This window comes from Halteromyces radiatus (assembly GCF_025201355.1).
Source record: "Halteromyces radiatus strain CBS 162.75 chromosome Unknown BX664scaffold_1, whole genome shotgun sequence".
Taxonomy (NCBI): domain Eukaryota; kingdom Fungi; phylum Mucoromycota; class Mucoromycetes; order Mucorales; family Cunninghamellaceae; genus Halteromyces; species Halteromyces radiatus.
Window position 1 is genome coordinate 3,297,244 of NW_026251687.1, and position 23,168 is coordinate 3,320,411.

At 34.1% G+C, this 23,168-nt stretch overlaps 9 protein-coding genes across 9 annotated transcripts; 3 read left to right on the plus strand and 6 right to left on the minus strand.

The window, feature by feature from the left end:
• The first annotated feature begins 626 nt into the window (after positions 1 to 626).
• BX664DRAFT_322027 (mitochondrial carrier domain-containing protein) lies at positions 627 to 2,316 on the plus strand. Its single transcript, XM_051543408.1, has 8 exons — positions 627 to 717; positions 794 to 835; positions 927 to 962; positions 1,068 to 1,149; positions 1,218 to 1,449; positions 1,517 to 1,684; positions 1,759 to 1,937; positions 2,023 to 2,316. Exons 1-8 carry the CDS (start codon positions 690 to 692, stop codon positions 2,138 to 2,140), a joined length of 885 nt encoding a protein of 294 aa, XP_051405321.1. The 5' UTR covers positions 627 to 689; the 3' UTR covers positions 2,141 to 2,316.
• A 478-nt stretch (positions 2,317 to 2,794) lies between these two features.
• On the plus strand, positions 2,795 to 3,836 carry BX664DRAFT_322029 (uncharacterized protein). Its single transcript, XM_051543409.1, has 2 exons — positions 2,795 to 3,191; positions 3,299 to 3,836. Exons 1-2 carry the CDS (start codon positions 2,873 to 2,875, stop codon positions 3,748 to 3,750), a joined length of 771 nt encoding a protein of 256 aa, XP_051405322.1. The 5' UTR covers positions 2,795 to 2,872; the 3' UTR covers positions 3,751 to 3,836.
• Positions 3,837 to 3,840: 4 nt separating this feature from the next.
• Positions 3,841 to 6,972, minus strand: BX664DRAFT_27284 (uncharacterized protein). The gene has a single exon (XM_051541197.1). It carries the CDS (start codon positions 6,901 to 6,903, stop codon positions 4,066 to 4,068), a length of 2,838 nt encoding a protein of 945 aa, XP_051405323.1. The 5' UTR covers positions 6,904 to 6,972; the 3' UTR covers positions 3,841 to 4,065.
• A 60-nt stretch (positions 6,973 to 7,032) lies between these two features.
• BX664DRAFT_322032 (eukaryotic integral membrane protein-domain-containing protein) lies at positions 7,033 to 8,778 on the minus strand. The gene is made up of 4 exons (XM_051543410.1): positions 8,471 to 8,778; positions 8,350 to 8,410; positions 7,781 to 8,262; positions 7,033 to 7,713 (listed from the first exon to the last, which is right to left on the minus strand). Exons 1-4 carry the CDS (start codon positions 8,647 to 8,649, stop codon positions 7,305 to 7,307), a joined length of 1,131 nt encoding a protein of 376 aa, XP_051405324.1. The 5' UTR covers positions 8,650 to 8,778; the 3' UTR covers positions 7,033 to 7,304.
• Positions 8,779 to 9,520: 742 nt separating this feature from the next.
• Positions 9,521 to 12,274, plus strand: BX664DRAFT_322034 (uncharacterized protein). The gene is made up of 5 exons (XM_051543411.1): positions 9,521 to 9,746; positions 10,134 to 10,600; positions 10,843 to 11,462; positions 11,558 to 11,726; positions 11,863 to 12,274. Exons 1-5 carry the CDS (start codon positions 9,683 to 9,685, stop codon positions 12,232 to 12,234), a joined length of 1,692 nt encoding a protein of 563 aa, XP_051405325.1. The 5' UTR covers positions 9,521 to 9,682; the 3' UTR covers positions 12,235 to 12,274.
• Positions 12,275 to 12,680: 406 nt separating this feature from the next.
• On the minus strand, positions 12,681 to 17,820 carry BX664DRAFT_27312 (armadillo-type protein). The gene is made up of 16 exons (XM_051541211.1): positions 17,289 to 17,820; positions 16,921 to 17,181; positions 16,725 to 16,820; positions 16,527 to 16,642; positions 16,358 to 16,453; positions 16,023 to 16,301; positions 15,731 to 15,917; positions 15,533 to 15,660; positions 15,166 to 15,477; positions 15,001 to 15,074; positions 14,538 to 14,919; positions 14,173 to 14,452; positions 14,012 to 14,066; positions 13,789 to 13,948; positions 12,934 to 13,705; positions 12,681 to 12,869 (listed from the first exon to the last, which is right to left on the minus strand). The coding sequence occupies exons 1-16, from the start codon at positions 17,626 to 17,628 to the stop codon at positions 12,799 to 12,801; spliced, it is 3,609 nt and encodes a 1,202-aa protein (XP_051405326.1). The 5' UTR covers positions 17,629 to 17,820; the 3' UTR covers positions 12,681 to 12,798.
• Positions 17,821 to 18,383: 563 nt separating this feature from the next.
• Positions 18,384 to 19,942, minus strand: BX664DRAFT_322040 (mitochondrial carrier domain-containing protein). Its single transcript, XM_051543412.1, has 6 exons — positions 19,837 to 19,942; positions 19,673 to 19,708; positions 19,464 to 19,545; positions 19,153 to 19,384; positions 18,754 to 19,100; positions 18,384 to 18,677 (listed from the first exon to the last, which is right to left on the minus strand). The coding sequence occupies exons 1-6, from the start codon at positions 19,898 to 19,900 to the stop codon at positions 18,551 to 18,553; spliced, it is 888 nt and encodes a 295-aa protein (XP_051405327.1). The 5' UTR covers positions 19,901 to 19,942; the 3' UTR covers positions 18,384 to 18,550.
• A 292-nt stretch (positions 19,943 to 20,234) lies between these two features.
• On the minus strand, positions 20,235 to 20,790 carry BX664DRAFT_322041 (uncharacterized protein; the record flags this gene model as incomplete). The annotated part of the gene is made up of 1 exon (XM_051543413.1): positions 20,235 to 20,790. A coding segment is annotated over exon 1 (443 nt), but the record flags the coding sequence as incomplete, so codon positions are not given.
• A 698-nt stretch (positions 20,791 to 21,488) lies between these two features.
• Positions 21,489 to 22,460, minus strand: BX664DRAFT_256048 (GATA zinc finger-domain-containing protein; the record flags this gene model as incomplete). The annotated part of the gene is made up of 2 exons (XM_051540447.1): positions 21,489 to 22,081; positions 22,130 to 22,460. 2 exons carry the CDS (start codon positions 22,458 to 22,460, stop codon positions 21,489 to 21,491), a joined length of 924 nt encoding a protein of 307 aa, XP_051405329.1.
• Between the last annotated feature and the right edge of the window lie 708 nt (positions 22,461 to 23,168).

A 23,168-nucleotide genomic window follows, 5' to 3' on the forward strand; every position in this document is an offset into this window, starting at 1 on the left:
TTGGAACTCCTCAGCTTAAGTTTGGCTGTAAAAATGAATCGTCGAGGGTACATCAGGCAATTTTTCAAAAAATCGATAAAATCCTTTTAGTATTTATTGCACATTACGTGGCAAGATAAGTGATGAAATGAGATTAGATGGTATTAAACTACTTTTTTGAGAGGAATCCAATGGTAGTCATTTTATTGGATGATGATCATTATTGAATGAGAGATGATTGAATTGACTTTTATTTTTTAAATTACGTAGTAAATTGGGAGGTAAGGTATCAATTGTTATTAAGACAAATGAAAGAAAAAGATGTCATCTATATTCAGTTCAAAGTTGGTGCAGTGATGATGCTATTTGAACGAGTTACAAAAGCGTAAAGGGATGCTGTATATGTCTACCTTATGTGCAATGGTTAATGAATCATCCAAATGAGACATCAGTGAAATTATTAAAAAAAAAAAAAAAAACAAGCAGTGGCTAGATCAAAGAGAGAAGGATGAACACGAGTTCTAACTCTACGATCAATGCAGGCACATTCGGAGAAGGAATTCAATGGGTTCTTATGGGATCTCAATTCCCACCCTCCTCTTACTTTTTTTGCTCTTCTTTTCTTTTCTTTTTTTCTTTTCTTTTTTTTTCTTTTTTTTTTTTTAAGAATCCCTTCGTTTCTGTACTTATTACTTTATTATAATACTGACATGTCCTCCACTGCAGATAATGGCAAAGGTAAACATTGTGAGAGAATCTTCCATGACTTTTGACTGATTATTAAAGTCCCTTTTATTTCATATATTGTATTTAGACTTACCTTTTTCACTACAATTGACTTGTGGTGCTATCGCTGGTATGTCTGAACCTTTTCTTGTCAGTCTACTGCTTATCTTATTGTATCTATATTGACCATTCCATGACATTGTTTTTTTTTGGGGTGATAGGTGTTGTTGAGATCTTGGCATTATATCCGTTAGACGGTAAGTACTACAAAACTATATATGGGTATATGCATATATACAACAAAAAAAGAAAGTCAATTATCATGTATCTAATCCAAGCTTTTTTATTATATATATATGTAGTTGTCAAGACAAGAGCTCAGCTAAATTCTGGTGTTAGTGTAGGGGTGTTATCTAGTTTCAAAGATATCATTGGAAATGAAGGGTAAGAAACAAGAAAAAAAATAGATCATCAATATCATTGAATTATATTCTCACTTGATTTTATATAAGTATACCAACGTTATATCGTGGCATTGCTTTTCCATTATCCATAGAAGCACCAAAGCGGGCCATTACATTTGCTGCCAATGAACAATTTACCGTCTTTTACAAACGACTTTTTGGATTGGACCATGTGACACCTCCTTTGGCTATGGCAACAGGCGTAAGTGCTGGTATCACTGAGGCGGCGGTCATTGTACCTTTTGAACTAGTCAAGGTGCGATTACAAGACAAAGCAAATGTAAGTTTTTATATGTTCTTTTTTTTTTTTTCTCATCTAACAACAACCGTTTCATATATATATGTAGGCAAGCAAATATAAGAATGCATTGGATGCCCTGAAGAAAATCATTCAACATGAAGGTGTACTCGCCCTTTATAATGGTTTGGAAGCAACTATTCTTCGTCATGCTATTTGGAATGGAGGATATTTTTCGGTGATATCCACAGTAAGAGGTGCGCTACCTGAAGCAACGGTAACTATATACGTATATAAGAAAAGAATATCAGAAAATTAACTATCTATCCTTTTTTTTTTTTTTTTTTGAAGAATAAAAATGAACAATTACGGAATAACTTTGTGGCAGGTACCGTTGGAGGAATTTTTGGTACCATACTGAATGCACCAACTGATGTTGTCAAGTCTAGGATACAAGGTTACACTGGCGTTGGACCAAAGAAATATAATTGGACATTCCCATCTATTATTCTCATCGGAAGAGAAGAAGGGTAAGTAGAAAAATTAAAGGAAAATATTACCTAGAGATGAATTGACCTATATCTTTTTTTTTTTTTTTTTGGAATAACGTCATAGTATTCGAAGTTTATATCGTGGATTTGTGCCCAAAGTGCTTAGATTAGGACCAGGAGGAGGGATATTATTAGTAGTATATGATACTGTTTCTAATTGGATGAAGAGACATGTAGTATAGATATTTACGTATTTTGGTATTGAAATAATCATTTTGTTTTTCTGCTATGATTGATTTGAAATGGAATATCGTTTTAGAATAACTCTCTTTTTTTTTCTCTCTCTTTTTTAATTTTGTTCTGGAATTTGTACTTTTCATGATCAGATAATAAAATAGAATCATTTTATATATTGTTCTATCACTTGTATTGATCATGATGATATAAAGATGACTTATTTTTAGTAGTAGTCATCATCATGAATGTTGACTACATCCGAAAAAGAAAAAAAAACAAAGGTGTGTGCGACATGAATGTTTCCTTTTTTGGTACATCTTCTTAAGTAGTATATAAAAAAAAAACGATCATTTTCTTATATGGAATAGAAATAAATAAACTGGAAGAAAGAGTGGGGACACAAAACATTATTTTTATTCAGTTCTGGAAGTACAAATGTATGTACTACCAAACCCAGTGATATGTAGAGTACAAAAAAATTAGACAGTAATAAATGAAGTTGATAAAACTAACTAACCTCATTTGCTGATCATCCCAAATGAATGACAAGGAGATCCAGTTTTTTTTTTTTTTCCCTCGTGTATGTTGTTGTGATCTCTATGGCACAGGTTACTTCCATTTTTTTTTTTTAACGTGCTGTCTGCTTTTTTCATTCCCGATTTTTATTTTTTCAAATTTCTTTCCCCTTTACCTCTTTCCTTATTTTTTTTTTCTTTTTTCTTTTCTGCAGGTGGAAAATGAAATGGAGTTATTCTTTTTTAATCTTATTGGTCATGGTGATGACAACGATTAAAGCTATACCCATCTCTGTTGATCAGAACGACGATTTTATTGTGGATATTCATGCCTGGGCACAAATAGTATCGACTCATTTTCTCTTTGACCATGTTGACCCTTCTGTATATCAGCTATCTCAACATATCGCTAGCACTATTCGAACCTCATTGACACTCGACATATATGATAATAGCATTGACCACAATGACGGGAATGATACCTTTATGACTCGTGTTGATTTGAATGTATTGCTGGGTCAACTCCAAGGAGCAGTTGGATGTATGTGATCAAAAAAGCAAATACAAAAAAAAAAAAAAAAAAAAAAAAACTCATATAGTCTCACATATCATCTGTTTTTTTTTTTTTTTTTTTTTTTTTTTTGTTAGCATTTTTAGAAGACAAGTTACCAGGTATCTGGAATCGACATCTATCTCAAGTGAATCGTAATACGTTACAGACGATGGTACAAGAGGAAATGGAACGTCAATGTCCACGACACAACTATCGATGTCTTCATCAACAAGGAGCAACAACGACATCTACAATGGAAACATACTTGCAGGCACAAGTGGAACAGGCGTGGAATTCGTTAATATCGACTGATTTACCTCCTCTGGTGGAAGCTGCTAAAACACAAGTACATGGTGTAGTTGATCTATTTGAACCTCAACCTTGTCTTCTCCATTGGACTTTATCTGAGGATGAATTGAAGTCTCGACTTGATGATCACTGGCAATTGGTTCGACAACAATTACAACAAAAACAACAGCCTTGTCCTTCTCGTCATCAACATTATATTCAACATTGGTTACATACCTCTTTACAGTTAGATCAATAAATAGATGGATCCACTTGCACTTATGTATATAGACTTTTATTTTTTGGAAAAGAATAAAGAAAACTATATGACTTTTTTTTTTTTAATTGTGTTGTATTATTCAACTATATACATATATATATATATATAATGTGAATTCATTATTTATTGAGATATGTGTGTATATATATATGAATATGTATATATAAAAAAGGGTGTATGGGAGATGGGTCTATTTCTATAAAGGGAGGGAAAAGAGGAGAAAAAAAAATGTACAAAAGAGAATGATGATGATAATAATAATAATATAAAAGAAAAGGGAGGGAATATAATAAATTATGTAGTAACACTAGTAGTAGAAGAAGATGATGATGAAGAGGAGGAGCAGGAAGGAGAAGACGAATCAAAACCATAAAGAATCAACCGTTGAGCCAATATATCATCCACATCAATTTGCCTATCCTTGATCAATCGTACCCAAATGTCTGCTAAATGAGATTTTTTGTGTTGCATCAACCGATCCAAAATAAAAGTATACCATTTTGTAGGAGCGACTTCCAAACCAAGATCTTGACATGCTTGATCCATCACCATCATAGCCTTGTTGAGTCTATTTTTCCGTATCCAGACATCCATCATTTGTTCATATACCGTGACAGGAGGTCGCCATCCACGAGATCGCATATGATCGTATATTTGTTGAGCCTGCTTTGCAAATCTAGCATGTCGTGTCAATCCATCCAGTAAAAGCTTGTATGTCATCCCATTGGCCAGAATGGGCTCGTTCGCGCCTGCTGCTGAAAACAATTGATTACGTTGGTTCGATAAAAAAATATATGCCGCCTTCACTGCCGCTTTTCCACGATCAACGTTGTTGTTGTTACCAACATACATACATTTGGTGAGTTTGATATTGTTGAGCCAGATATCATCATGTTTTGTCGATGTCGGATCGTTCAATAACTTGATAAATATTTCATCTTCCATTACACTTCCTTCAGGATATAAATCAGATAATGTCCGTAGAGTCGTCACATCCGGAAGCACATCCACCATAGACATATGTCGTAATACATCCAAAATTCGATTGGCTACTGGTTCCAGTTGGTCGTTAGCATCACTTTGTTGTTGATAACGATCATGTTCCTTTCCAATGGTACGTATCAGTAAGTTGAAGTCCACTACATCCACATTTGGCCGAGTATCATCTAAATGTCCACTGTCGTTGTTATTGCCGCTTTCGATGTCATCATTGTCGTTATCGTTATCACTGGAATCATAAGTGGAATGTGATTCATGTTGCTGTTGATGATCAGGTAAATGGTGTGCCAAGTGGTCGAATACTGCTTTGGCAGATGTGAGTTGTCCAGATTTGATATAGGTAGCCATCAAAGATGTCAAAGCATGATGATGTAAATTGTGTGAACCAGTGAATCGTTGTAATGCCACCACGGATTGGAAAAGTTTAACATCACCCAATTGAGCACAGAGGGAATAAGCCAGATGTAAAAATCGATTGACATGACCAGGACGAGATGACATCAATAAGTTGTTGGATTCGCTGAATTTGTGAATGATATCTTGATATACCTGTCGAGCTTGGTCGTATTGTTTTGTTCGAATCAAAGTTTGAAAAACACGGGTATAGGTTTGGAGGGTCAAAGCTGAGGGGTAAAGACTGACATAGGATTGGTAAAGTCGATACATGTCCGTCTGGTATTTCGCTTTGGTAGCCTTAAGCAAAAGAGGGTTTGTTTCTTGTATCGAAAATATAGGATCATTCATCTGCTGTTGTTGTTGTTTTTCCAGTCGAAAATAAACGTCCATAGCATATCGTATATTGTCCGAGTTCAAATAAGATTGTAATAATAGAGGTGCCACTGTTTTGATTCCTTGTCTATGACCTAATTCAATCGCATCTTCCAACAGGCGTTCTACCATTCCCAAATGCTTGATTGCCACACACCGATGTACTAATTGTGTCAGACCGCCCATAGCCTGCTTTATAGGATGATGTTCCAGTAAAGTTGAGTGTTTTTTATAAAGTATACAATGCTGTCGATAAAGTTGCCGTGCGTCTTGAAACCAATTCCGTTGTATAACCTGTCGCATCAATTGATCCAATCCATATCCCACTGTTGCTAATGCCCAAATTTGATCCTCTTCACCACCATGATTGCTGATTGCTGCTTTCTGTTCCATCAATTTTTGTAGCTTGTGACTTGAGTTGATGTTGCTATGTGATGTAAGCCATGTTGCTGCCTTCATTAGATCGCCTTTTGCCAAATAACCTTGCATGATATAACCCATAGCTTGATCCATCGTTGCCCTTTTCAAAGATGCCATCTGTTCCCAATAATATAATGCCAACGCCATATGATCTATCGTCATCATTTCCTTCCGCCTTCGTTTTGTGGTTCTTGTCAATGCTGTAGTCAAAGTAGCGATCATCAGTTCATAAGCAGTAGCAGAAGGTTCCAGTCGTGATTCGTGATGAATCCAATCCATCAAGGCGATTGCTTCCTTGACTTGTCCATTGTCTTTAAAGTTGGTTAATAACGCTTCGGTATGCACCATGTTGAATTTGTGAGGGGTATGATGTTGAATGTCTTGTAATACATGCTGTGCATTCTTGGTCAATATTGATGTTGAAGGATCCGCAATGGAGGGTAGTAACGCCGAGTACAGAGTCATCAACTGATGCATTTCTAACTGTCGCCATACTTGATCATCATGTCGAATGTCTTCATATAATGTAGCTAACTTGACTCTATATTTTCGACGCCGAATGATATGCTGGTGAAATTGCTGTTGTTGTTGCTGCTGTTGTTGTTGTTGTTGTTGTTGCTGTTGTTGTTGCTGTTGTTGTTGTTGTTGTTGAGGTGGATGTTGAAGGAGAGAAATGAGTTTTTCTAATCTAGGATCAGGTTCCGATACACTGAAGTGAACGCGTCTTCGTTGTTGTAGTAATAATTGTTGAATGAATGAAGAAGTTGATGAATATAATAACTGAGTTCTTCCATTTTTACTGCGAACCATAGAGGAGGAGGTGACTAGGGTATGTTGTTGTCGTCTTGCTAATAAACATGTTCGACATAATGTTCGAGAAGGAGCGATCCGGTGCCACGATCGTAGTAGTACCCCTTGTCGTTGGAGCAGTAAAGGAAAAGACATGTAGAGACGTGCCTTTCTATCAGTGCTATTGTGATTGGATACAAAGTTGGAGGATAAGTGGAAAAAAAAAAAAAAAAGAAAGAAAAAGAGAAGGGGACTTTTTTTTTTTTTTTTTTTTTTTTGTTTTTGTTTGGAAAGCCCTCCCCGCCCAAAACTTTTTTTTCTTTTCTTTATTGGAAGAAAAAATTTTGAGCCGGAGTATAAATAGCGACCAGGTAGAGATCAAAACGAGGGGCAAGCTCATTGTTTTTAATGGTGTACTTTATAGAAAGAAAATATTATTGTGGTTAATCTTCTTGTGCTCTAGTTTTGTATATAGAATGATAAATAAATGGATCTTTTTATTTCTAAAAAATAATTATATAATATATAATACTAATACTATACAAAACAACACTTAACTACCCTTCCTTGTTCATTTCTGTCGTGGCATCAAATAATACACTATCATTTTTAACCAATTGTTGTTGTTCCTGTACTGTTGAGGTATTGATATTTGAACTGGTACTAACAGGAACAGAGGTATTGTTATTCGTTGTTGCTATCGTAGGTATAGCGGCAGAAGTTGATGTTGATGATGATGATAATACTTGACTCGAACTAGATGGTTTCGATAATCGCATATCTAAAGCCTTTAAAGCCAAAGCTCTTCGTCGTTCTGCTTCTGCTCTAGCGCTTCCGGGTAAAGGAGTTGTTGGATGGCGTTGATTTTCCATATCATACATTGTTGATCCACGAGACATAGGAGGACATAAGTTCATCTTGACAAAAAATTGATACGTGACATTAGAAAGGAAACCGATGACAGGGCTACAAACAAATGATAGATTGATGAGTAAATATGAGAGAGAGATTCAAATTGACAAATGAAGTTTACCTGAGAAAAGGAGGGAAAAAAGTGACAAGGGCAAAAGCATCACTACGATCACCACGGACACCATCTTGCACACGGAAGAAACGAATATAGATCCAACCAACAACCCAACCAATATTAACCAAATTATAAAAAACAAGAGCTTTGAATAGTACCAAACAGATGATACTTACTAAGGTAGCGACACCAATCAAATTTTTTACACGAATGGCTACCAGTCCACCAAAAAGAGAGAGTCTATGTTCAGGAATCAAGAATTTGAAAGCAACCAAGAAGGCAGAGAAGACACCAGCAAGACCATTGATTTGGACATTGTAAAGATAATTATCATCGCCAGTCATATAAAAAGTCATCACCATAGCAAACCAGGTAACAATATTGGATACAAGACCAGTAATCATGATGAATTTAAATAACTCTCGACTTCCCCATACTCGTTCCAAATATTTACCGCACAAAAGAAGTACCACCATTGCTAGTATAAACTACATTGAGAAAAAAAAAAAAAAGAGAGAGATGTTGAGAATCTTAAGATAACCAATATCTGATATACACATCTATCACAGACTTACAGAAAGTAAAGTATTTTCATAGAATAAACTAGTGGCCAAAGTCCATGGTGCATACAATACCCTAAGAAGAAGAAAAGAGAAGTGTTAGAAAAAAAAAAAGAAGAAAGGTAAGAAAACTTACAAGCCAGGGACAAGTCCAAGCAAAGGACAGTGAAAATACACAAGAGGGGTATCAGAGTTCAATTGTTGACGGTAAATATAAATAGAGGCCATACCAGTGATCATCAATACACTAGTCAATAATGCTTTGGTTAAAGCAGGTACGTTGGTGACAACTGTCTTGAATTGTGGAGCCATCATCAACTATATTGGTTTCCTTTGTTTTAAAAAGAGTGAATAATGGAATATAAACAAAAAGACGATCTAATAGACTGAAATAGAAACTAGACAAGAGATCGTAATATATTGATCTAGGTACAAAAAAAAAAAAAAAAAGATGGAAGAAGAAAAAAAAAAAAGAATAAACAGAGAGAGAAAAAGTGAGAGAGAGAGAAAAAAAAGGCGGCATGTGAAATAACCCAATTCAACCTATAACCCTATTGGTATTGAATGAACGAAGATAAAGATGACCAATATCACATTTTTTATTATCATCATTTTCATAGAGTCTTGTAATCATAATAAAAATATTATCATTATTACAAACAGAAAGAAGATCATCAGAAATATAAATGATATATAGTTTGATACATCATGATAATTCTTTAAGTGGAAAAGAGAAAAAAAAAAGGGGGGAAAGGATCCCGGGCAATTGCCAAGATTAAATTCAATCGTTTCAACTCTTTTGTTTATGTTGGCTCCGTTTACAACGAAAATGTGATCGAATGAAAATGGAACCCCCATTTTAGCGATATCCGACAAGGGGGGATAAGAAGGGATGACTTGTGACAAAAAGGTAGTTCTTTTTTTTTTTTTTTTTTTTTTTTTACCCTTTTTTTGGTGTCACTTTATTATAGTTTTAGTTTAATGCCACCGGAGTGAATGATTCGCAGCTGTCATTTAGTTTGTTATTCATCACAAAAAAAAAAAAAAAAAAATACAAAGTTACCTCTCCCCCCTTTTTTTTTTGAGTTTACATCGTCATCGTTATGATGCTCCCCCCATCATAGATGCTCCCCCAAGATTTTTTTTTTTGTTTTTTTGCTCCTTAGCATTTCTATAATATCATCTCTTTATTTAATGATGGACTTGCTTTTTTTTTCCTTTTTCTTTTTTCTTCTTTTTTCCTTTTTGTTTTTTTTTTTCTACGGGTGTATGCCACCATATCATTGTATCATTTGTATATCATCATCATCATCATAAATATCATCATCATTATTTTTACACAAATAAGATGTCTCCTTCTACTATTGTTCAAAAATTAGCATCAGCCAACGAACATGCTTGGTTGACTTTGGGTATGTAAAAGAGAAAAGAACGGAAAGAAAAAAAAAAGTCGGTCTGTTTTGTATTTGGAACAGAAGAAGGGGGGGATGATAGGCAGGAGGGAGAGGATATCGATAAAAGAAGGTTTGGATTTACTCCTCTTTTTTGGCTTTTTTCATAAAAAAAAAACGATATAATATTCTCTCTGTGTGTGTATATGTGTGTGATATATATCATGTGTAACCAATCATTCAACTATTACTTGATGATGATAGTGAATTTTTTTTTTTTTGGGGGGGGGATAGGAGGAAGAGGGAATTTATGGAGATTATAAACAAAACCAAAAAAAAAAAAAAAAGAGTACGCGCGCGCCACGATTAGTCCAAAAAAAGTAACTTTGTTCTATATTCTATTTATAGGCAACCTAGCAGAACTGATGTCAGATTGGGAAAAAGCCATTCAAGCTTATGAATCTGCACTTCGGCACAATCCTTATAGTATTCGTGCATTGACTCAGATTGCCTCTTTATGTCGTGGTCGTGAACAATTTAGTCAAGCAGTTGATTATTTTAAACGGATACTGGCTATCCAAGAAGCCAATGGAGAAACGTGGGGTAGCCTTGGTCATTGTTATTTAATGATGGATCATTTACAAGAAGCCTATCATGCCTATCAACAAGCATTATATCATCTTCCCAATCCAAAAGATCCAAAACTTTGGTATGGTATAGGGATTCTATATGATCGTTACGGTTCCATTGAACACGCTGAAGAGGCATTTTCTGCCGTTACCAAGATGGATCCTCAATTTGAAAAAACAAATGAAATTTATTTTAGGTTAGGCATCATCTACAAACAACAACAAAAATATGATCTTAGTTTGCAGGTAACAACAATCATCATCCATGATCCATTAAAAAAGAAGAAGGATTACTCATTATCCTTTTTTTTTTTTTTTTTACAGGTAAGAACAATCATCATCCATCCATTCAATCATCCATCCATTCAATCATCCATCATCCATTCAATCATTCATTTACTCAATCATCCATCCATTCAATCATCCATCATCCATTAAAAAGAGGAAGGGTTACTGATTACCTTTTTTTTTTTTTTTTACTTTACTAGTGCTTTCAATATATTTTATCACGACCTCCAAAACCTTTGACAGAAGTAGACATTTGGTTTCAGCAAGGACACGTATACGAACAACAAAAGGAATACGAAAGGGCGAAAGAAGCATATGAAAGGGTATTAAAGGAGAATCCGGATCACTCCAAAGTATTGCAGCAATTAGGATGGTTGTATCATCAACAAAATACTAGCTTCACCAATCAAACAATGGCCATCCAGTATCTTACACGATCATTGAAGGCAGATAGTCAAGATGCGCAATCATGGTATCTCCTAGGGCGATGTTATATGACAGAACAAAATTATAGTAAAGCCTACGAGGCGTATCAACAAGCGGTGTATCGTGATGCTCGAAATCCTACTTTTTGGTGCTCCATCGGAGTGTTGTATTATCAAATCAATCAGTATCGTGATGCTCTCGATGCCTATAGTCGCGCCATCCGATTAAATCCTTACATCAGCGAGGTCTGGTACGATCTTGGTGCATTGTATGAATCCTGTAATAATCAGATCCAGGATGCTTTGGATGCTTATCAACGTGCAAGTGAATTGGACCCCAAGAATCCTCATATTCGACAACATTTGGATTTACTTAAAAGAAAACATGGTGTATCGTAAGTAGATTAGCTTGATGATCGATTAAAAAAAAAAAAAGTGGGTAACTGAGGTGATGATTCTTTCTTTCCTTTATATATATATATATATTTAGATCTGCAATGACAACACCTATTCCTCAAGATGTCGACAATCCATACCAATATAACAATAACACCGATACCAACTCATTCAATCCATCATCATCATCATCACATCCTTCACCACCTCCATTGTTACAACAACCACATAGTTCACCTTTTCAACGACATGATCGACCATTGGTAAAAAAAAAAAAAAAAAAAAAAAGACTCCCCCAAAATCAAAATAGAAATGAAAGAAAAAAAAAATTTGGAACTGCTACTTATATTACCATACACGGATGATCTTATTTTTTTTTTTTTTTTTTTTTTTGTGTAGGTGTCACCTCATAGTGAAAATCCTTCTCGTGATTTACCCATTCCGTCCATTGCCCATCCTAGTACCCCCAATGAAGCGCATCCAGTCAGTCACCCCAACAGCCGACCACCACCTTTACCAGCGCCACCATCGTCTACACGTATGACACCAACATTAGCAGGGATAGGTGGAGGGAAAGCACCATTACCATCGATGGATGATCGCATGAATCCAATCAAACAAGAATATCGATCATCACAACCAACTCTTCGAAGAACATCCATTTTGTTTGATGAACAACCTCAATCCAATGTATACAAACGACCATCTCATTCTCCTCCTACTCCTTCTAATGAAAAAAAGAAACAGAAATTAGCTTCCATTCAAATTTGAACAATAAAAACCTATATAAATATTGATCAATACAAAAAAAAAAAATTTGTCAAGTGGCTAGAAACATAAAAGGAGATGTATAGTTTTTTTTTTTTTTTTCAATAAACAAACATGTGTCAAAAAAAAAAAAAAAAAACGGTAACATATAAGACAGATTTAAGGTTTAGGGGGAAAGTATGACCTTCCTGATGAAAGGGGAATTTAAGTTTAGATTTGAATTTTGAGTTTGGATTCTTCATCCTCCCCCCCTTCTCGATGTTTAGTGCAGCACACGTTTTTCTTGTTGTGTACCCAAACATTTTCACACTCACACACACACACACAGACAGGTGCATATAAATATAAAGTTCAAACCTTGTCTTTTTTTGGGTAAGCAGCTTTGATTAGTCCAAATAGAGAAAAGATGCATATACATTCATTCAAAACAAAACAAAACGTAAACATGATATATATATATATAAAAAAATTTTTTTTTATTAATTCAATTCAGATAAAGCTAATCTATTTGATAAAGGCGTCAATGTCACTTGATTCATGTTGAGTTCCCGCTTGAAAGCTAATACGTTACGAGAAAATCGTTCTCGATCTTTTTTCATCAATGTCCATCCAATGCCTTCCATCAATTGATTCATTGCCTAAATAGATTAAAAAAAAATCATTAATAAAAGAAGTGATCAGATATCCCATCATATGAGTTACCTTGGCAACATATTCTCTTCTTTCTGGTAATTGAAGCTGTATGACGCGATTGGTATATTTCATGGCGTTCTGAATACACAGAATAAAATAGTGTAGTAAGTTGATTCCTGTTTTTCCTCTTTTCTGCATACCTTTTTTTTTTTTTGTTTACCTCTTTTTGAATCAAAGTAAGTACATAAAGGGGTCGAGAAAGTTGCCATTGATCAGAATTATCGTCAAATAGAATCAATCCAAACAATGTCACAAATAAAGATGCCGCAATCAGTGGGGAGACTTGCAGATATTCTAAACACCAATGAGGAGTAGTAGGGTGTGATAATATGGAGAGAGTTGGTGATACTGAAGATGAAGATAATAAGGGTGATTTTGTACTGGATGTAGTGGTATTATTATTCGTCGTTGATGTAGGTATAGGAATAGGTTCAGTGCAAGTGGCAGAAGAAGAAGTGGATGATGATGATGACGATGATGAAATCCAATCTGCATGATGTTGAGATGAACGTCTTTGTTGTTGTTGTTGATGACGCCGTTGCTGCTTTGTTGTTGAAGGACCCTGACATTGCTCCTTTTCTTCCAAAATCATCGTAAACACATGATCAAGAGTGGCACAGGCGTGCGTGCGAATATATGCATCAGGTACTTGTATTCCTTGTTCACATGCTTCCAACATTGAGACAAAGGGTTCCATGGCTAGGATCGGCAACGTTTTCAATTGTTCTGTACTAAATTCATCCAACAACTGAAAGTAGGCTTTTGTCACTTTTGGGAAATTCTAGAAATATATAAAGAAATAATGTCAGGAGTCTTTGCTTAAAATAGATCTTTTTTTTTCTTTAGTTTTGGTTTTAGTTTTACCATCAAGTCATCCATTGGAATATCTAGCATAAGTTGGAACATCATGCGGAAAACTTGATCGATGGTCTTGTCCTGATATAACCAAAATACACCAAAATTGATATATTTGCCACTGAGACATCGTGAAAGAATTTGGAAACAGATGGATATCCCTTTGTATCTATTAAATAACATATAAATGAGTATCATAAAAAAAAGATACGTTGATATAATAAAGTCTTACTTTTCTTGGTATTTTCGGTCTTCTTGAGTCACGGTTTTTTCTAGAATATGACGTCCTGTCAAAAGAGAATAACGAAATATCATGTTGTTCATTTCAAATGAGTAATCTGAATATCATTGGGTTCCCTTCCCATTCGGTTTCTTTTTTTTTTTTTTTGTTACCATATATACACACAAGTTGACTTGCGTCTCTGAACATCAAAATACCATTGGGGGATGAAACATCAAAGTTCAGTCGTTGATTTTTGTTATGAACAAATTCTGCCATAAATTTTAACAAGGTGGTTGTAATCAGAGCATCATGAGCCCAGGCTTCTAAACCTCTTGAAACAATAGGCATGTAATCAGGGTAAAACCATTCCAAAAAGAGACTAAATTGTCGTTTGCTTTGCATTGCCATCATTATTCCACGTAGATCGCGGAATATATTGTGAAGTGCCATCTAGCATAAAACAAAAGAAAGAGAGGAAAAAAAATTATCTGTTAATACAAAAAAAACCCACTAGTGAAGCTCTCTTTATATATACCTTGACTGGAATTTGCTGAAAAGCTTGAATTGTATTGAGTTGAGCCAAATCATCCAAACGTTGTTCAAATCCTTTCATAAAGGTATCAAATTCCAAATCAGTCACATCTTCAGCAAATAACACCTTGCACAAAATTTGATAGTAGAGCATACGATTGTGACGATGCATCCCACTGATGACATCGCTATTGTTGTTGTTATCATCATCAAATAGACCAAATAATCCAGTGTTATTATTCATATGATTTTGTAACAAGTATCGTGTTGTTTCTGTTTTCCGAAGGTTTTTCAAAGCACTATAACCACTTGCCAAATCATTGAAGAGTTCCAAGGTATGTCGAATCAAAGGTTCATTTTTTCCCCAGTATTGCAGGTTCGTCACACTACCATTAAAATAGTTTCACTTAGCATAAATCGGTATTTCAAACTCTTGTTCCCTTTTTTTTTTGTGTGTGTAGCCTTACATTTTCCGCATCATAATTTCCAACATGTCAATTTGATCGCTTATACCAAATACTTCAGTGAGACTATTGTAAACCTGAAAAAAAAAGAAGAGAGAAGAGAAAGGGAAGAATAACCAGAAAGTCAATGAATCATTCATTTCCATATCCCTGTTTTTTTTTTCTTACCGCTTTTGCCGATTCTCCAATATATGACTTGCGAAATTGTTGAAAGAAGTAAATAAAAGCTGAATCCAATTTGGAGTTTAAAAAGGTAGTTCCATGTTGATTTTGTAAGGTCTGATTGGCTTGCATTAATTGTAATACTTTGGTAGTAATCTTCCCATCAATGTCATCACTATCATCAGAACTGAGGAATGCTGGACGGTTGCCAATAAATACTGCCGCAAAATAAACTAACCAAGCGAATTTGGTTTCAATCAAATCTAATGTTTCTTTGAATTCTTCTGTACTGATTAATCCTGCTTGATTCATCCACTCCTAAAAAAAAAAGTGTCAACCATTCTGAAAAATGGAAATACATGAATGGCTTTACCTGATATTCCATAGCAATAGGGTCAAAGACTGATACAAGAGTGGAACTTGATTCCTGGTATTGACATCGAGCAATCTTTCCCAGCATAAATAAAGTTTCCACCAGATTTGATTCGTCTTCAAGGGGATCTATCGAATTAATAACAGACAAAAGTGATGTCAATGATCATCCCATTTATTCTTTATCCAAATCATTTACCATCTAACATTTCTTCGACACGAGTAGGTACGCTCTGTACATTGGTCAAGATATAAGTACGTACTAATTCTACTGTGATAGATTCCAGTTTTTTAATAATCGCGCCGTCCAATTGTTGATAATAGTTCATTGTTTCCACCGTTCTTGACCAGAATCCCAGTAAATAAGATGCCGTATTAGGAGACCACTATATATATACATGTACATGTTAGTTATTTGCCATAAAACTTGTCTTTGACTAATAAGTACATATATGCGTATATTTCGATTTATTGCTTTTTTTTTTCGTTACCTTCCATGATTGAAATGCCTTGATAGTAAAATCAGCCACCATGGATATCCATTCTTCATAACCTTGTTCCTTAGAGAGATCACTTATAGGAGCAATTGCACGGAACCGGAAAAGTAGTCGACAGAATTCATTATAATTGTCACTATCATCCATACCTTGAGATTGAATTATAATATTTTGTATTCCTTGCATTAATGTCACCACAAATTTTGATCGCTCAGCGTCACCAGTAAAAAGTGCCTTTCTTGTAGACGCCAAAAGAACAAGACACTCCATTGCCTAGAGAATACAAAATTTTAGTTACACTCTTTCTATCCACAACTATTTTTTTTTACCTTAGATGTATGAGGGGATGTAAAGTTTTGATAAGCTAAGAAGAAGGTAGTAACAAAATGATCTTGTTCAAATACACTTCTCCACGAAGTAGGGATCTAGAAAATTGAATATCAGCCATTGATCATCACAATAAATGTATCGTAACGATCTTCTTTCTTTCATATTTACCTGTACTGTTCCAACATCTTCACCAGCTTCATCCACACTTGTACCAGCAAAATCATATGATAAACAATTGACCAATAATCGTAGAGTATATTCACGCATTCTTGCTTCTTGGTCTGCTAATAATAATATTAATAAATAAATAAATAAATAAATAAAAGAGATTAGTTATTAATATTATTTGAAACGATTTATTATTACCATTATCAAATCGAATAGTATGGTGTACCAATTCCTCTAGAGTACGAAATGCCATTTTGAAGATACTTAATAACTGACTGTCTCTAAAGCCTGAAGCTAAAAAAAAAAAAAAAAAAAAAAAAAAAAAAAAAAAAGTGAAAGGAAATGGATGTGAGTTATTCGAGTAAAGGATATCGATTTCACTATTATTAATTACCTGCTTTTCTAAACATGGCAGCATACCGAGGAGAAGCAGTAGTATTGATATCTTGTACCACAACCGATAAAATGTGTAAACCCAGAATACGATGATCCATAGAAGCTTGTAAGAATTGATCAAGATCTGATTCCACTTGTTGATATTCTTCCAACTCTACCCATCCCATCCGAGTCAATTGAGTAAACACACCAGCTAGTTGTACAATAATAAAAGGAAGCATATTTGAATGTAAAAAGGCATATTCAAGTAAAAATGTACCTAATACATAAAAAAAAAAAAGAAGAAAAAAAATTGAATTAATGATATCATAAAATCATCACTGTCATTCAAAAAATAAAAAATAAAATAAAAAAAAGTATACTTACGTAGTTGTAATTTAGTCACGGTGTCAAATATACTGAACTGACTGGTGATAAGTTGTTTCAAACGAGATAAACAAAAGGTTTGTACATAAGGATTAGGTGAAGCTTCCAAAAGAATACGTAATGCTGATGCGGTTTCAGTAGGTGTTTGAATGACCAAAGAAGAAGAAGAAGAAACTTGTATTGGACTATCTACTCTGTTATCAGTGAAAGTGGGGAATTCTTGTTCTAATTCTTGTTGGATTTGAGTTTGTTTTTGTATAGAATTGGGATTATAAAGTTGTTCACATAAAGTTGCATAATATTGAATACGGTCATCTTGTTGTTGTAATTGTGCCATCATCCTTTTGGTGTTTAAAAGTTGATAGGGTTAATAATATAGATGAGAGATAAAGGAACGAGAAAAAAAGTAATATAAATGGTAAGTCTATAACGATCGATAAACAAAGTTGAAAATTAAAAAACTAAGAAAAAAAAAAAGAATAGAATAAAAGTATAAGTTTTAGGTATTATATGATATAAAATAAGAGATAATAGATAAAACAAAAAAGAAAGAAAGAAAAAGACAAGAACGGTTTTTTTTCTTTTTTTTTTTTTTTTTCGAAAACCTTGTCTTTGGGTCACACGCGCGAACGAACAGACATCTGTTTTAATCCCCGTCAGGGCCTTCAATGAGGGAACTCTCCATTTCTTTTTACTTTTTTTTGTATTAATTTTTCTTCCAGGATAGATCAGGAGATTCAATTGATGAGCAGAACTGATCCAATGATCATAAAAATATAAAATGCCCAAAAAATTGGGACCATCCATGTGTCTCATCATTCAAACGTGGGGTTTACCTCTTTTGTGAGTTATGCTTTATTTGGGAATTTCTTTTCTGGTTGGTTGACAATGTAAAAAATATTAAATTAAACTAAAGATTACCCGATAAATTGCATAAACTTTGTTCCTGATATCCATCATACGGTAGATACAGTTTGAATGTTTCCTAAAGTAAAGTAAAGTATACCCAATAATTTCAATCAACAGATTAAAAACAAAATCTGAAAATATCCTTTAAGTAGAATACATATGCCCAACAATGATAAAATTTTTATTCAACGATATATGAATGAAATAAATGGATGAATATAAAAAGAAAAAAGAAACTAATAAATTGTAAATAAAGAGAATAACAATAATAATAATAATAAAGGAAGGTAAAAAGAAACTGATACAAAATAAAATAATAATCTATATTCACCGTCTCCCCCTCTCTAATCTATCTATTTTTGATCCATGAAATTCTTGCGTAAAAAGCTGGAAACTGATTCAAACACAACCAAAAGGACACCACCGCCAGGACCCAATCTTAATACCTTGGCAGTAAAACCACGATAAAGAGTAGCAACACTATAAAGAACAAAAAAAAAAAGGGAATCAATATATATATATATATATCCATATTTTTTCTTCTTCTTCTTCTTACCCTTCTTCCTTTGCAATGGTAGCTAAAGAAGGAAGAGCCCAGTTATATTTCTTGGGACCTTCACCAGAATAACCTTGTACACGAGACTTGACAACATCCATAGGATTATTTAAAATAGTACCAAAAGTACCACCGATAGTTCCAGCAATAAAGTTGTTCCGTAATAGTTCATTCTTAGTTTCAGCTTTTGGTAACATATCCTTGATCATAAAAATGGTACCAAAGTAACCACCATTCCAAATAGCATGACGCCACATGGTAGATTCCAATCCATTATAAAGAGCAAGAGGTCCTTCTTGTTTGATAATCTTGGTTAAAGCATCGGCAGTACCAGTATATTTGCTAGCCTAAAATAAAAGGTTAGTCTATAATTATATTTTAATATATATATAACTTTACATTTCGAGGATCTTGCATACGAATCTTGACCAATTCAAAAGGTACAATCAAAGCAGCTTCAGTAACACCAGCACTAATCCCAGTAGCAATAGCTAAAGGTTGAGTTACTTTTTCCATTCCAAACATCTTCTTGTACAAAGCAGTGTATTGTTCATTGGCAGCAAATTTGGTTGCACGCTTAGGAGCTTCAACAAGAATAGGAGCAGCAATACCTCGATATAAAGTAGCAGGTCTAAATAGACAATATATATGTTAGTATCACTTTTTTTTGATTCAATCATTCATATTTTTTTTTATAGCTATTTTCTTACCCTTCCTTTGAAATAATGTTTTTGAAACTTTCAATAATACCAGTACTAGCTCCACTACTAAGTTGAGCACGCGTCTTGACAACTAAACAAGAACCATGAGAAGAATAGTTAGTTCATCCTATATCTTTGAACATCTATTTTTGACACACATACACACACAAAACAATCAAAACTTCTTTTCCTTTTTTTTTTTTTTTTTCCTTTCTTACCATCCAAAGGATACATGCACAAGATTTCAGTAACACCTGTATAAACAAATGATCCAAGTCAAGAAAGAAAAAAAAAATAAACTAATTAGTATCGACAAGTTACCACGTTCCTTGTTCCTTCCTTGTCTGTTTCAGAAAAAAAAAAAAAGGTTGTCCCGACTTACCAGCAACGGCACCAGCTAAGAATTGAAAATGAAATGGAAGAGGTTGTTGAACTGGTACAGTCATTATATAATAAAATCCAAAAAAAAAGGGAACTTGGTATACAATAGAAAAAGAAGAAGAAAAAGTAAAAAAGAAAAAAAAAATCAAGATGGGAAAAGATTAAATACGACAAAGATCAAGTCATCGAATCGGATTGGTTGCGGTCAATCAATATTGGTCAGCGACCCTTTTGACTCTTTTTCTTTTTTTTTTTTTTTTGTTGGGTAAAGAGTAAAGTCTAAAAATGTCCGGGGAAAACCTTTCATGTGAAATCATATTGTTCATATAAAACCATCCGCATCCATTTATTGCAAAAAAAAAAAAAAAATCAACTAAGAAAAAAGAAAGAAACCAACTAATTGAATCATAGACTAACTAACTATTATGAAGAGAGCGGTGGTAGAATGATCCCATCATTCATCAGAGGGCCAACGAGGAGGAGGAGGAGGCCAGACAGGTGGGGGAGGAGGAGGCCAAACAGGTGGAGGAGGAGGCCAAACAGGTGGAAGTGGAGGAGGCCAGACAGGTGGGGGCCAAACAGGTGGGGGAGGAGGAGGCCAGACAGGTGGAGGTGGTGGAGGAGGACGTGGACGTGGAGGTGCCCACTTTTGATGATCATCCATAGTTTCAGCTGCATTATTATCTCGACGATAGTGACGGCATGAATCATCATCATCATCATCATCATCATGATGGTGGCCCAATTGAGTATTTCCATCATTGGCAGTAAGAGGTATTTCAGATGCATCCATCAAGGCCGAAGAAGAATCATCCATCATGATTGGACCAGCAGAGCAAGCCATCATCCATTGCAAGAAGGACACCAACACAATTAGTTTGAAAAGAATACTTGAAATCATGTTTGTAGTTTGTATAGTAAAAAGAAAAGTTATATTTGAATAATGTTTTTTTTTTCTCTTTCTAGTCGATTGGATTTATATACGAATTTCTTCACAATATATCATACTCATGTCTATACTTTTTATTTTATCAAACCAAAAAGAATCTATTTTTGTAAAGGCTATTTTTGTCAAAAAGTGATAGACAATGAAAACATAACTAACATAAACAAACTGATAGATGACAAAAAAAAAAAAAAAAAAAAAAAAAGACAAATAAGTTTTTTTTTTATTGAAAAAAGTAGAAAGAAAACAAGTATATTTCTTTTCTTTTGTTCTTAGGTAAATGATAAAAAAAAATAATTAATGAGGATGTAGTGTTGAACGGTATACAAATATGAAGATAATACTAAATATATAAATAAAATGATGATGATGATAATGACATGACTATAAATATGAATAGGGGGATGGAATGCAGAGGGTTGAGTCTCTATTGAGGTATGTGTTGAACATATACAATTTGCGATCCTTGTTGAAGAAAAGCAAAGAAAAAAAAATATATAAAACAGAAGAAGATAAGAACAAAAAGAAATATACACAAAGGGGAAGAATAAATATAAAAAAAAAGGGAGGGGGAAAAAAACACCAATAGTAAATACCATCAAGGCAAAAAGTAAATAATAATCATAATAAAAATAATAAAAAAGAAAAAGAAAACAGAGGGTCACACCAAAAAAAAAGAGGGAAAGACCAGAGCAAATAGATTCTTCTTAGGCTTGAGAAAGAACTGAGCGCAAGATGACACAACGGCGTTCCAACATATCCAAAAATCCATGCATTTGATCCTTGTTCATACGGGACAATAGACTTTTGAATCGATCATCTTCTTCCGTCAAATCCTTTTGTTTTTTGTTTTCCAACCAAAGATTTTCCTCCTCCCCATCAACAGCCGTATAGGAACGTTTGACACCAGTAGGATGAATTTGTTGTAATTGTTGATGATGGTGAATAGCAGGTAACAATAAAGGTTTACTGGCCAAAGGTTTCAATTCTTTGTTCATTAAAGCAGTACTGGTAGGATCCATCAATTTTCCAAAAGGAGGCGTCAAAGGGGGTGTAGACACAACCATAGTAGTTCCATTAGGTTTGGTGATTTGTTGCTTTTGTCGTACATGTAAAGGTCGATGAGTTCCATATTGTTTATAATAAAGTCCACAAGCATTGCAAAGAGAATGAGCACGATCAGGAGTTCGACGCCATAATGGTGTTTTAGTCACATGACAGTTAAAGCATTCCAATTGTCGAGGAGCACGTACTTTCTTAGTAGGTTTATTATTATTAGAGGGTGTTTCTGAGACTTCATCTTGTTGTTCAGAAAGATCTTGAAAGAGTTCTTCCTTTTTGACTTGACCAGTAGAATCCAAACAAGAAACTGTAGTATCTTCTTCAAAAGTCACAAATTGATTCAGGTCTAATTCTTGACCCTGTTGTTGTTGTTGTTCAGGTTGAGTCGTTGCTGTCGTTGTTGATAATAATAGAGCAGCCAAAGTTTGTTTGTCCAAAGGGTTAGCAACAGGTGACATGAAAGAATCCAAAGAAGTAGTAGGAGATGGTAAGGATTCACTGTTTGTTAGAGCAGGTGATGGAAAGGTACTATCGTTGAATAATTGAGCAAAGTTTTGTTGATCTTGTTCACCAAAGAAAAGATCAGGTGATAATAAATAATCATCTGTAGAGGTCATGATGAAATATATATAAAAGTATGGTTGATGGGGAGGAGGAAAAGGAATATGTATATGGGGAGGAGGAGATAAATGGTTATGATGATTGGGATAAACAAAGAGAAAAGGAAAAGAATAAGAAAAAAAAAAAGGTGTTAGTCATTTTGGAAGAAGGAAAAAAAAAAAAAATTGAATTACCGTCATGAAAACCATCCAATTAGAATAACAGATAAGGAGAGGAAGGGCTTTTTTTTCCCCAAAACTAATTCAACCAACGAATAAACCTTAAAATCTCTCTTTATGTAACCTCGTACTAAACCTTCTACACTTTGTTAACCTTTTTCTTTTTTTTTTCTTCTTTTTTTTAACGTATATAAACTTACTTTATAAATAATAAAAAGAAATCTTTGATTATAGAATAATAATAATAAAAAATGAAATCCAAAAGAGAGAAGAACTATAAATGTAATTTCTATAGATACTCTTTTTTTTTTTTTTTTTTTTTTTTTTTTTGGGAACTGATGACTCAAGGCGGAATTTTAACGTTATCTTCCAATCATCCTTTTTTTCTCTTGTTACACGTAATTTACCGTATAGTACATCACCAATCAAACATTTTTTTTTTCTTTTTAAAAAATTAGAATATGATTTACAACTTTTTATTATTCCAGGTACGAGAAACGGCATACACGATATACACGAAATAGAAAAAGTAATCAAATTATTCAT

Excerpts from the sequence above, each read along its gene's own strand:
- BX664DRAFT_322027 (XM_051543408.1), top strand. The coding sequence starts at position 690 with ATGTCCTCCACTGCAGATAATGGCAAAG. Across the intron at positions 1,150-1,217 it reads GATATCATTGGAAATGAAGG|TATACCAACGTTATATCGTG; the intron begins GTAAGAAACAAG and ends ATTTTATATAAG. Across the intron at positions 1,938-2,022 it reads CTCATCGGAAGAGAAGAAGG|TATTCGAAGTTTATATCGTG; the intron begins GTAAGTAGAAAA and ends ATAACGTCATAG.
- BX664DRAFT_322029 (XM_051543409.1), top strand. The coding sequence starts at position 2,873 with ATGAAATGGAGTTATTCTTTTTTAATCTTATTGGTCATGGTGATGACA. Across the intron at positions 3,192-3,298 it reads ACTCCAAGGAGCAGTTGGAT|CATTTTTAGAAGACAAGTTA; the intron begins GTATGTGATCAA and ends TTTTTTTGTTAG.
- BX664DRAFT_27284 (XM_051541197.1), bottom strand. The coding sequence starts at position 6,903 with ATGTCTTTTCCTTTACTGCTCCAACGACAAGGGGTACTACTACGATCG.
- BX664DRAFT_322032 (XM_051543410.1), bottom strand. The coding sequence starts at position 8,649 with ATGATGGCTCCACAATTCAAGACAGTTGTCACCAACGTACCTGCTTTA. Across the intron at positions 8,411-8,470 it reads CTTGGACTTGTCCCTGGCTT|GGTATTGTATGCACCATGGA; the intron begins GTAAGTTTTCTT and ends TCTTCTTCTTAG. Across the intron at positions 7,714-7,780 it reads TTTTTCCCTCCTTTTCTCAG|CCCTGTCATCGGTTTCCTTT; the intron begins GTAAACTTCATT and ends ATTTGTTTGTAG.
- BX664DRAFT_322034 (XM_051543411.1), top strand. The coding sequence starts at position 9,683 with ATGTCTCCTTCTACTATTGTTCAAAAATTAGCATCAGCCAACGAACAT. Across the intron at positions 9,747-10,133 it reads ACATGCTTGGTTGACTTTGG|GCAACCTAGCAGAACTGATG; the intron begins GTATGTAAAAGA and ends TTCTATTTATAG. Across the intron at positions 10,601-10,842 it reads AATATGATCTTAGTTTGCAG|TGCTTTCAATATATTTTATC; the intron begins GTAACAACAATC and ends TTACTTTACTAG.
- BX664DRAFT_27312 (XM_051541211.1), bottom strand. The coding sequence starts at position 17,628 with ATGATGGCACAATTACAACAACAAGATGACCGTATTCAATATTATGCA. Across the intron at positions 16,643-16,724 it reads TACTATTCGATTTGATAATG|CAGACCAAGAAGCAAGAATG; the intron begins GTAATAATAAAT and ends TATTATTATTAG. Across the intron at positions 15,478-15,532 it reads CTATTGCTATGGAATATCAG|GAGTGGATGAATCAAGCAGG; the intron begins GTAAAGCCATTC and ends TTTTTTTTTTAG.
- BX664DRAFT_322040 (XM_051543412.1), bottom strand. The coding sequence starts at position 19,900 with ATGACTGTACCAGTTCAACAACCTCTTCCATTTCATTTTCAATTCTTA. Across the intron at positions 19,385-19,463 it reads AACATTATTTCAAAGGAAGG|ACCTGCTACTTTATATCGAG; the intron begins GTAAGAAAATAG and ends TTGTCTATTTAG. Across the intron at positions 18,678-18,753 it reads ACCATTGCAAAGGAAGAAGG|TGTTGCTACTCTTTATCGTG; the intron begins GTAAGAAGAAGA and ends TGTTCTTTATAG.